At 34.6% G+C, this 12,423-nt stretch overlaps 2 protein-coding genes across 2 annotated transcripts; one reads left to right on the top strand and one right to left on the bottom strand.

The window, feature by feature from the left end:
- Positions 1 to 5,057, bottom strand: LOC140060880 (synaptotagmin-7-like). The gene is made up of 11 exons (XM_072107241.1): positions 5,030 to 5,057; positions 4,266 to 4,487; positions 3,838 to 3,924; positions 3,619 to 3,686; positions 2,882 to 3,002; positions 2,328 to 2,401; positions 2,053 to 2,178; positions 1,655 to 1,867; positions 1,191 to 1,302; positions 580 to 794; positions 1 to 279 (listed from the first exon to the last, which is right to left on the bottom strand). The coding sequence occupies exons 1-11, from the start codon at positions 5,055 to 5,057 to the stop codon at positions 160 to 162; spliced, it is 1,386 nt and encodes a 461-aa protein (XP_071963342.1). The 3' UTR covers positions 1 to 159.
- Positions 5,058 to 5,185: 128 nt separating this feature from the next.
- On the top strand, positions 5,186 to 12,187 carry LOC140060879 (sialin-like). Its single transcript, XM_072107240.1, has 7 exons — positions 5,186 to 5,237; positions 7,024 to 7,178; positions 7,657 to 7,893; positions 8,600 to 8,687; positions 8,931 to 9,032; positions 11,433 to 11,674; positions 12,044 to 12,187. Exons 1-7 carry the CDS (start codon positions 5,186 to 5,188, stop codon positions 12,185 to 12,187), a joined length of 1,020 nt encoding a protein of 339 aa, XP_071963341.1.
- The last annotated feature ends 236 nt before the right edge of the window (positions 12,188 to 12,423 follow it).

The following is a 12,423-nucleotide window of genomic DNA, read 5'->3' as shown; positions in this document are numbered from 1 at the left end:
CTGCGCGTCACGTCAGTGGGTGCGCAAACAACAATACTGTGAAAGAGTCATGTTGTGTGTGATAGGTTAAATAATTGCGGCTGCGCAGTTAGAACTATCCAGGTGAAACTTTCATGTGAATTTTTCTGTTTTTTGTTTGTTTTTTAAACAATACAGCATTTATCTGTAATCGTTTGGGTTTTGTAAGGTAAGCCATTGAGCTATCGGTCGGTTGTGGTTGTTGACGACATCGGTCCAGTACTCCAGTTCTTCGCACGAGGTATCCCATCCAAGCTCCACCTGAAAATATAACATTAGACTGAACATAGTTATACATTATTATTCACATAGAATGTCCTAAACATTTTTTTTGATAAACGATATTTGAAAATGTGTACACAGTAAAGTATAAGCCTATACAGTAAAACTCAAGAGGTATCTTACTCCTGTTTTTAGATTATTTCGGTCCACACCTTAAGCTTTGTCTACACTATCAAACTCCATATTTGGCCATATCACTACCATTTGGACACATCACACTTTGTTTGTCGACGAACTAGTTTGATAGTGTAGACAAGGCTTTACAATATTCTAAATTACCTTTGCTATGGCATGGTGATTCTTCATCATATCTTTGCTCATCAAGGTCACAACAAACCGTACATCATTCATGTTCACATTTCCCGGTGGTACCAGAAACACCAGTTGATCAGCCCACTTTGGTCTTGTACTTATCTTTACCATCTTCGTTCTTTTCTTTTCTAAACGCGTTTGGTAATGAAACAATTCTATCTTCACGAAATAACCTACAGAAAATAAGTATAGTTATTGTGATTAGATTAGTTGAATAACCAAATAGAAATACTGGTGTTTTAATGTAGGATTTTGGTATTGCATTTATTGATGTGTTAATGTTAAAAGTTTACCAACGTCAACTTTGTTTTTATAATAATGGTGCACAGACCACTATACATTGTTTGTTGTCTGAATGGGTCATCCGAACTGTCGTTTATGATTGGTCAAATCACCTGCGTTTCGTTTACGACGCGTCGTTTGCGTTGCGCATCGATTTGCGTCCAAGTAGGAGTGTTAATAAGGTTCTAGAGCCCTTATTATATTATCTTCTTCTCTCCGTTTTTAAAATACTATTTCAAACTAGAACAATGAGGTTATTTATTAGACTCCTGATATAGTGGTATCAGTCAACTTACTACTTGCACTTGCAGTAGGTTTTGGTAAATCTCTAGCCTCTGCTATGTACATAACAACACGAAGAGCGTTTGGTTGGTACACTATAGACAAATGAAGATCACCGAATTCGGGCTGTGAAATGGAAAAGGTGCTATTAATATTGATTATTATCGTCGTATAGCTTTCTAAATTGCAATTGTCTGTTAGACTCTATCTAGTGACAGCTGTAAAATCGAGTGTGATTATGGTATTTTCTCTGAGATTGTTCTTAGTTTACGAAGCGATGTATGTTGGTAACTTAGGGAGATCAATAGGCTACTTTACCTGTCGGATGCTAGGCTATGTTGGTATAAACATCATGGACGTTTGGAACAATACTGGTTGTAATTTTTACAATAATAATATGGTTTTTGAACATGGTAGTATTAATGGTTCTGTTTTTTAATTGGATTAGTATATAGTCTATCAATATGATTGATTTTACCTCAGGAGTGGATTCCTCAAGTGTCATTACAAATGCCTGTCTAGTGGACAGATCTATGTTCTCTAACGGTAGCTCACATACACCTACACGATATCTACCTCTGCCGGATGTCTCTCTGATGTACACCTCCAGAAGGATGGTGATCTGCCACACGGACGAAAATGAAATTCCTTCCAAATCGAACACCTCCTGCCAATCCACGTCTGTCATTGCCTAAATTTAGGAAAAATGTAATAATTAATATTTCCTGTTTAACATGTATTAGAATTAGTGCCGTATTCATTTTGTATAGTACTTCGGTTGTTTTTTTAAATATATATTTTTGTTAATTTAATAGATTTGCAGTACAGTGGGAAATTCATTTAAAAAAACAACAATAATAGAAAAACAAAACTCACGTTGCTGATTGGTGAATTCTTAGTTTTAAACTTCTTTTGTTTCCCTGGCAACACACTGCCTTTTACGAATACCATTGGCTGCTTAAAGTGCTCCCTATGTTTATCAGGCATTTGAATTCTTGTTGCCTATCAAATATAAATGACGTCATCCTTTAGTTACGCGAACTTCTATCGCCTCTTCTACACGTGTATTTTAACTATATTGCCTTTGTTGGTCTTTTTACCATCACAACCTGTTGTGATTCTATCTTAAAATATTAATTTGAACCGCATACCTTGTCAATAACAATTCGAAGTTTTTCTTCTTGAGGAAAGTGATCTATTGCAAAACATAGTTCGGGGTATGTACCTGCAGGAGAAGACTATGTTATTATGCTATATGACAACAGTAATGTGATGTGACCTATTATACAGAAAGTTTTCTTTCTGTCATCCATCCCCCCCCCCACCCCATTATTTCTAAATAGCGAAATACCTGTATTGGTCATATATTTGTCTACGTGTAGGCCTGTACGATACTTTGTGAATTACAAAGATACAATAATAATTTGAAGTGTGTCTCCTGATTTGACATGGGATATTATCAATTAATCAATCAATAATTAATTAATCAATCAATCGTTCCATTCCAACGATCATTTTTAATCATTATACAGCGCTTATTCATAGACGTATTTTTAAGACGTGAACATGTAATCATATGGGGCGCTGTCCGGGACATTGCTAATAATATTATGTCAACATAATACATGTGACGTAATTCTATTCGGACATATTATGTTTATACATAATGTCCCGAACTGCGCCCCGTATGCATATACTTGTATACCTTCTGTCAATCGTAAGTCTTCCATCGATGGAGCAAAAGCCCTAAATGATGCTGTCACTCCCGACGGGACACGATAGAGTTGCTGGCGGCGAGACATCATCATTGGTACGCTGCAAGTCCGCTTAAAATCAAAGTAATAATTAAGTTTGCTTTAGATTACTCTTAAATCTTCAACCTACATTGATACATGTACTTAAGTGTATTGCCCCGCGTATGACGTGCTTCGCCTTTTGTCTTTTATTTGTTTAATGTGAATTACTATTGCGATGAATGTTTGGTATAATATCATATTCCAATATCATTAGGCTGTCGTATTCCAATCAATCACATCAAGTTAGCAATAATTATTGGTAGAGAAAAATTATTTCTTCAGGTATTGCTTATTTTTACGTAGCGCCACCAGCCACCGTTTTAATTTTCGAAAAGAGCTCAAATATAAGTATGAAGAACCATGTGTGCAAAAATGTTATTTCTTTTTACGAATATTAAGCCGTCTAGAACCTAGAATATATCCCTTTAAAACCAAAAGCCATTTTCAATCAAGCGTATGCAATAATAGATTCAATTCTACCTAATATTATAAGCGTATTCAATATTTCCCACTTGGACTCAACCCAATGACGTATAGGCGCAACGCAAGTGAGTTGACCAATCACAAGAGACAGATCAGATGATCTAACGCATCATCGTGATTGATCAAATTGCGGCGGTGCGTTGTGTTGGTAACCAAGCTTTACCTCTGGTAGTGGTATGCTGTTTGTAAATTCACATATAGTCGATTGTCTGTAAAGTTGCCGAGTATTATCTGTAAAAATTGTTTTAAAAAGTTATATTTAAAAACCCCAACATATTGAAAAAAGCAAGCCTACCATTTACACTGTTAATATAGGAGATAAAGCAAACAAAAAGTGGACGAAATATCATATTATATTACTAATGTGTGTAATATTACCAACCTGTTGACGTCAGTTTCATCCGAGTCACAGTGCCAACATTGGAAACGTCCTCGCTCCTGACAGCCGCTGTTAACAAAGTACTTTCATCTATAATAAAATATAATGGTTTTAATATCAACACTTATGAAATACATTGCATCTGTAGATAGATGGCGGCATATTCAAAGTTTTCCCTGTTACATTTAATTCTTGAAAAGCGCGCCTCGTTTCTATTCGTTAAGCTCTGTCTACACTATCAACCTAGTTTGACAAAAAAAGTGTGATGTGCCCAAATATGGTAGTGATAATGACACATCATGTCCATATGGCCATATCACATTTTTGTTGTCACATAAAATCTATAGTGTAGACAGCTTTAGTTTACTTTCACATTTTTTGAATTTCGTTGATTTTGACAAAATAGGGCTTCAAAAGTACAATTTACTTACTTGCTATTCGAACGGGTGTAACACCAAGGCTAGAATTGGAACTGTCTGAGAGGGCGCGGTCTCTGGTACTTCTTGTCGTCAGTGTATCTATGACAACCGGTGCGCGCTGTGTCATAGGTTGCAAAGGAATGATGAATTGAGGGGGTGAAGCAAGGGACAGCCGTTGATCTATAGTTGGTGGCAGCCTACTTGTTTCACTTGCTTTAAACGAAGATACGCCATCTAGAAAATAGATGAAATTAGTTTATATACATTTGATATGTTTTTTGTTAATCATTTCCATAACAAAAAAACCAGAAAAAATAATGTTTTCACTTATAAAATAACGAAATAAATGGTTAAATTCAACCAAAACCCCATTGGCTGCCTGGTAGCCAATTTGACAATTTTTGGCTTTAAATTACAGTTTTTTCGATCCAAATTTTTGGTCAAAATGGATTTCTATTATGTGTCATTGAAAAGGCACATTTAATAAAAAATGTTTAATAATTATTTATTCAGGGGGACAATTATACATCGTATTAAACCTGGTTCCCATGTTTAGGACGTTGACGCAACACAAGCGATTTAACCAATGACAAGTGACTATTCGAATAATCCATCGCTTACGTTGCGTTAAGCTTTGTCTACAATATCGAACTTTATGTGACAAAAAATGTGACTGGAATACTACTTTCATCTCGACTCTAGTCGCATTAGCAACCTCTCCACGAAATTTGTGGATAAAATACGGTATTTCTAAATTTATACCGTATTTTGTTTACCCTTTTCTGCTTCCAAAAAAAACCCCATATGTTTTAAATTTAATTTCTGTAAGGTTTTTACAGATGTTTTAATGCTTGAGTAATGCGGCCCAATGTCGATGCCACTATTACATTAGAGCTCTATTATTCAGTTTTAAATAGTCTTGATTTCCGACCATGAAGCAGACAGAGAAACAGATTGAGAAACAGCCGATTTTACAACGGAAAGGTAAAAAAATAAAATGAATTTGGCATTAATATTGGTCTTTGTTATCAAAAGCGTTTAAGCCGCAAAACACAAAAATGTGTATATAACCTAAAAGTGCATACAAAAGTTGAGCTACATATGCTGCTATTGAGTTACTGCTATTTAGATATAGCTATATGCTATTGAGTTACTGCTATTTAGATATAGCTATATGCTATTGAGTTACTGCTATTTAGATATAGCTATATGCTATTGAGTTACTGCTATTTAGTGTTAACTATATGCTATTGAGTTACTGCTATTTAGATATAGCTATATGCTATTGAGTTACTGCTATTTAGATATAGCTATATGCTATTGAGTTACTGCTATTTAGATATAGCTATATGCTATTGAGTTACTGCTATTTAGATATAGCTATATGCTATTGAGTTACTGCTATTTAGATATAGCTATATGCTATTGAGTTACTGCTATTTAGATATAGCTATATGCTATTGAGTTACTGCTATTTAGATATAGCTATATGCTATTGAGTTACTGCTATTTAGATATAGCTATATGCTATTGAGTTACTGCTATTTAGATATAGCTGTATGCTATTGAGTTACTGCTATTTAGATATAGCTATATGCTATTGAGTTACTGCTATTTAGATATAGCTATATGCTATTGAGTTACTGCTATTTAGATATAGCTATTTGCTTTTGAGTTACTGCTATTTAGATATAGCTATATGCTATTGAGTTACTGCTATTTAGATATAGCTATATGCTATTGAGTTACTGCTATTTAGATATAGATATATGCTTTTGAGTTACTGCTATTTAGATATAGCTATATGCTATTGAGTTACTGCTATTTAGATATAGCTATATTCTATTGAGTTACTGCTATTTAGATATAGCTATATGCTATTGAGTTACTGCTATTTAGATATAGATATATGCTTTTGAGTTACTGCTATTTAGATATAGCTATATGCTATTGAGTTACTGCTATTTAGTGTTAACTATATGCTATTGAGTTACTGCTATTTAGATATAGCTATATGCTATTGAGTTACTGCTATTTAGATATAGCTATATGCTATTGAGTTACTGCTATTTAGATATAGCTATATGCTATTGAGTTACTGCTATTTAGATATAGCTATTTGCTATTGAGTTACTGCTATTTAGATATAGCTATATGCTATTGAGTTACTGCTATAGATATAGCTATATGCTATTGAGTTACTGCTATTTAGATATAGCTATATGCTATTGAGTTACTGCTATTTAGTTTGAACTATATGCTATTGAGTTACTGCTATTTAGATATTAGCTATCGACTAGGCCTAGGTTTAAGCAGGGAAGAAACTCTTTCCTGGTTTAAGCCTATAATTAACACTAGAGTAGGTGTGTTTATAAAATCCATATATATATAATATAATGTTACTGTTTAATCAATGTGAATCAAACGTAGGCCTAGGCCCAACATTTTATTTGATTGAAATGACAGGAATCTATTTAGATGTTATAGGCCTATAAAAAAATAATGAATGTTTTATATTCGTGTAATGGTACAAATTAATGGCTTCGCCTCCTCATTGAAATATACTGTATAACCTTTCATGATTCACCTCATGCCATTATCTGTACCATTACACTCATAAACATTTTGTATACTATAATTATAGCTGATTAGTTGCGTGATAATCAATAGGTTAATTGTAAAACTTATGAAGATGATACAAACATAGGCTACGGTACATTGCTGCTATAGGACTGACGTATTTGATGATGTTCATATTCTTTTTCTTTAGATACTCCGCCCAAACCGAAGATTCGCTATGTAATTACGTTGTTATGTTTTGTTGGAAATGTTTTAATCTATGCTATGCGAGTAAACTGGAGTGTTGCGATCATAGCTATGGTGGCCCATCCACAAAATCATACGAATTCAACAGTAGTTGATAGGGTACGTATATCTTGTTTGATTATAATTTACTATAAACCACAGTACAGTGACTTTTCCATTTGTTTAGTGATAAACTCGATTTAAACTAAATCTACTAAAACTCGGCTCCACTTGAACGCAATGCAACGACGAACCATGGAACTATAATATAGTATTATAGTTCCATGGACGTACGTAGGTAGGTACAATGATATGCAAGTACGTAATTCCCGACGTGATTTGACCAATCAGAAGCGACAGTATTTGATCCATCGCGTCGTGATTGGTCAAATTACTCGCGCGGTGCGCTACTAAAGTTCTTTCTACACTATGAAACGTTATGTGAAAAAAAATGTGATGTGCTCATATATGGACACGATGATGTCATATCAATACCATATTTGGGATATCACCACCAGATTTGGGCACATCACATTTTTTTGTCAAACTAGTTTGATGGTGTAGACAGAAATAAATCAATGTTGATTTAATGTTACAGGATGTGGAAGTGTTTCACTGGAACATGGCAAAACAACAAGCCATTTTAGGATCATTTTACTATGGCTATACAGTGACTCCTTTTATTGGAGGTTGGCTAGTTGGCCGGTTCGGTGGTTATCTTGTTTTTATGACTGGAATACTCCTATCATCTATAGCCACATTAGCAACACCTTCCGTTGCAAAAATCGGCGTTGGGTTTTTAATTTTTAACAGAACTATTGATGGCATTGGACAGGTAGAGTATACATTGAGATTGCCTAATTCCATTTCTGTAAAATATTGTTTTCACGCCGGGGCTCTAGCCAGTTTTGTCCCATGAGGAAAATAAACTGTTTCATAGCGGTAGCTTTAGTAACTAAGGCCGACAATTTTGCGAATTTGCAAACTTGACTATAATTTAAGGTCCCAGCCGCTGGACCCAAAAAACGTCTGGGAAAAGAAAGTCTATGAGGGCTCACGGTTGAACGTGAAGTCACGTTGTCTCTAGAGGGTATTCAGTTGCATGCCTACAGTTCAGGTTGAGGTCACACAAAAACAGGCTATATTGAATATTTTTAAATGCCATTTTTGAATTAGTAGATTAATATTTGTTGACAAATAATACATTGTTGGAAAGGTACACATGTCTTCTTTCAAATGCTGTGTATGCAATTAACTAGTGAAAAAATGGGCATGTGATTCATAATTAAAGAACTATCTGTGATTTGTATGTATCCTTGCGATTAAAGGACATCTTTTTAATAATTATTTATAAATTAATCAAAAGAACAATGATTAATTTTAAAATGTCGAGCGGCGATTTTTGTAAGAAATATTTCTTTTTTAAAATGTCGTAACAAACCCGTAAAACTGTTAGGAAGTATTGTGTAGTGTAGTATCGTAAACTTTTTATTAGGCTACTAGTCTTTAAATTAAAAAATGTTTTCTGTTATCTTCTATAGGGTTTTACAATTCCAGCATTATTAGTTATGATCAAAAATTTGTCAGAAGTAAACGAACGCACTACAATGTTGGTAATTGCTTGTTCAGGTATGTTTTAGCCAGAACCATATTCAAACACATGGCTCTGGTTTCTTAGTGTGAAGGGGATTCCACGACGTGAACCTCACCTGTATAAAGCTTGGTTCCCTCTAGACGCAACGAAAGGACGTAAGTGATTCTAAACACGTAACGAAGAGAATTAGTAAATATAATCCCACTGTATTTAGCGAAGTGATGCTATTTGCCATACGCATCACGTAGACTACAAGAAAAACTTATTTCAATTCTTAGGTTCGAGTGTTGGACCAATTATATCCAGTTATGTCTCTGTCTTGTTGTGTTCATCGAATTCGTTCCTAGGCGGCGGTTGGCCATCCACGTTTTACTTATATGGTAAGTTTGAATAACAAGAAGATACAACAATAAAAAATTCTTTAAAAAAACAGTAGTAGAGCAACAAGAATTTTGAAGAGAGAAGAGAAATATCTCTAACTTGTCTAAAGCTCTGTCTACACTATTAAACGTTATGTTATATTTGGCTACATCACACTGTTTTTGTTGTCAAACTAGTTTGATAGTTTTGATAGTGTAGACAGAGCTTAATGTATAATGTGTTCACGGCGTTTTTCCAACGAGATTATTAAGCGAAATTGAGCTGATTGGCGATATTCATACTCACTTGAAAAGTGGAGTAGAACGCCTAAATATAACAACCCTACTATACCATTTTAGTAAGATCGTCGTTCAAAGTTACAGGCGCTAAAATATGGACTTTACCTACCAACTGAAATTAAACATATTCCCCAACAATTGCTTCATTCAAAGCTAGATATCGATCTCATTTTTTTCTAACAAAATAAACATTTTCCCTGATTTTTTTGGGGATTTAAGACAGGACCACAATGCACAACAGGGTTCTTTTACTTGATTGTGTAATCTTGTATAAAGATGTAAATAAAGATAAATAAATCAATAATAGAATCGGGATATGGCACCCGTAGATTCCAATACGTGTAGTTAAATTTGTACGTAGGCCTATATGTACGTCTAGTGTCAACACAAATAATATATCTATGTGTCTATTTTACAGGGACGTGTGGTGTTATTTGGTGTTTTTTATGGTGTTTCCTGGGATTGAAAATAGGCATACAATCGGGACAGAAACCTTCGGTATGTACAAATGATTTAACCAGAGGGGGAATCAGTTGACCAATGACAAGCGACAGTTCGAATAATCCATCGCTTGTGATTGGTCAACTCACTTACGTTACGTTACGTCCTTGTGTTGCGTCTCTTGTGGGAACCAAGCATTATTCACGAAATGCAACTGTAACAATTTTTTTGTTGAATTTATTAGATGGTTTTTAATATACGATTTACCACATGGATTTAATATGTCTAATAATTAGGCCTCTGTTTGGAATTTATTAAAACATTATAACGGTGTCTATATATAACGCCGCCGTGTTTGAGTTTGAAACCATTGTTGGAAAGATGCTAGAAAAAGTAAACCACATGTTGATTATAAACCTGTTTAATTAACCCGTAATTAATTCCACCAAACAAATATACGATTTGCCACATGGGTTTAAAATGTCTAATTCTGTTTGGAATTTATTAAAACATTATGACGGCGCCGTGTTTGAGTTGAATACAAGTAAACTATTGTTTGGAAAAGATGATAGAAAAAAGTCAACCACATGTTGATGATCATAATGATGTTCTGTAAATGTGTTAAATAGTTCGTTAGCATATAAACCCGTTTAATCAACCTGTAATTCCACCACCATTAAATGGACGCAGCGCATGAACGTGGACGCAACGGAAAAACGGCGCGCAACTCAATGACGTACGCGCAACGCAAGTGAGTTGACAAGTCGGTTTAGATAACGTCCAGGTTGCGTTGCTTCCTCTCAATGGTCAACTCAATTAATTAAATTTCAATATATCACTGGGTGGTTAAGGATTAATGTTCTGTGCCTGATGTCATGTTTATGATTTTTATTTCTTCATATGACTATAGGTGAAATATGCTGTTCCCTGGAAGAGATTGATTAGGTCAGCGCCTGTTTTATCTCTGTGTCTTGCACAGTTCTCTTTCGATTTTGGATACTTTCTACTGCTTATAGATATACCGATGTTTTTTAAAACAATATTAAAATTCGATATGAAAATGGTAAGTTTCGGCAGCAGGTAAGAGTGCGATTATATTATTTGCATTATTATTATATTTGTATTATTAATATTATTTTTTCTATACAGTCTGGAATACTAAACATTGCTCCTCACGTACGTCTCTATGTTTTGTATGAGCGTTATCGGTGGATTGCTCGCAGACTATTTGATTTCGCGCCAAAAACTAAGTGTAATTGGAACTCGGAGATTAGTTAATGTTTTTGGTGAGTTCATAGAAAGGTAGTGTTACGGTATTATTGTTCATATTTATCAATGAGTAAAAGTAAGGGTTTACTCTCGTTAAAATAAAAGATTACAATAGATACTTGTGTTTAAAAAAAGAAGACCCACGTCATCTCGGTCACACACAGTATCGAAGTAATAAACTTATACCGACAGCCCAACTCCCTCCCCCTTAATTTCTGTCACACTTTTTACGGTGGAATCTGTCTACACTATCAAACTTGTTTGACACAAAAATGTGCCCAAATATGGTAGTTATATGCCCAAATTTGGTAGTGATATGATATCATCATGTCCATATATGAGCACATCACATTTTTTGTCACATAAAGTTTGATAGTGTAGACAGAGCTTAAATGATTATCTCTTCTTCAGGCTTTGGTCTTTCATCTGTCCTCATCATAGCACTGGGGTACATTCAGAACAGTCAAACGCTATCAGTGATTCTCATGGTCTCTGCGTTTGGTCTTTATGGATTTAAATTTTCTGGCATTAATTCTAACGTTATGGATATTGCACCTCTTCATTCAGGAATAGTGATTGGAATTATGATTTCACTTGGAAGCTGTGCGGGATTTATTGCACCCATTTTCCTAGGAATACTAACACGAACAAATGTAAGAAAAAGAAATATAATATACAGTTGACCATCTCATTTACGTATCCCTTTGTGTGAGGTTTGGAAAAAACTCTATTAAAATCAGTGGTGTAAAAACATGCCCAAACAAATAACTTACTGTGTAGGCCTATAGTATAGTACGAAGAACAAACAATATAATACAGTATAAAACAATTAAATTTAACATGTAAATTAACACTGACTGCCAAAAAGATTGATATTTCTCTGCTTTTTGTTACACTCATTCTCTATACAATATTTTTTTTTTTTACTTTTTATTATTGCATATTTTGATACCACTGTAATTTACGAACGCCGTACAACGCCAGTTATATAACATTATGTGCCACGGGGTTTTTTTTTTCAGAATACTTTGTTTGAATGGAGAGTTGTATTTTGGACTGTTGCTGGTCTTCAACTGCTTGGTTTACTGGTATGCCTCATTTTTGGTACTGATAAGCCACAAGAGTGGGCTGAACCAGATCCAATTGAAATTGAGATGAAAGAATAATTTCACTTCGTATATTTTAAAAAGTAAAATATAATATTTATAGTAGGTTACAACGGGTATCAATGACTATAGCCTGGTTTCCATTTGGACGCAACGCAATGACGTAATTGAAACTCAATTGATTGACAAATCACGACACGACGGATCATCCAAACTGTGATTGGTCACAACTCTCTTGCGTTGCGCATACGCTGTTACGTTGCGCATACGCCGTTAAGTTGCGCATACGCCGTTAC

Source organism: Antedon mediterranea, chromosome 10 (assembly GCF_964355755.1).
Source record: "Antedon mediterranea chromosome 10, ecAntMedi1.1, whole genome shotgun sequence".
NCBI lineage: Eukaryota > Metazoa > Echinodermata > Crinoidea > Comatulida > Antedonidae > Antedon > Antedon mediterranea.
Note: the sequence above shows the minus strand (reverse complement) of the source record. Positions and strands in the feature narration are given on the sequence as shown.

What these genes read in the sequence shown, in the direction of transcription:
- LOC140060880 (XM_072107241.1), bottom strand. Translation starts at nt 5,057, where the DNA reads ATGGGGTTTTTTTTGGAAGCAGAAAAGG. An exon ending in ACAGCATACCACTACCAGAG is followed by an intron (nt 3,003 to 3,618) that starts GTAAAGCTTGGT and finishes TTTGATTTTAAG; the next exon opens with CGGACTTGCAGCGTACCAAT. An exon ending in ACCTACTGCAAGTGCAAGTA is followed by an intron (nt 795 to 1,190) that starts GTAAGTTGACTG and finishes AACTATACTTAT; the next exon opens with TTTCTGTAGGTTATTTCGTG.
- LOC140060879 (XM_072107240.1), top strand. Translation starts at nt 5,186, where the DNA reads ATGAAGCAGACAGAGAAACAGATTGAGAAACAGCCGATTTTACAACGG. An exon ending in GTTGGTAATTGCTTGTTCAG is followed by an intron (nt 8,688 to 8,930) that starts GTATGTTTTAGC and finishes TTCAATTCTTAG; the next exon opens with GTTCGAGTGTTGGACCAATT. An exon ending in GAATACTAACACGAACAAAT is followed by an intron (nt 11,675 to 12,043) that starts GTAAGAAAAAGA and finishes TTTTTTTTTCAG; the next exon opens with AATACTTTGTTTGAATGGAG.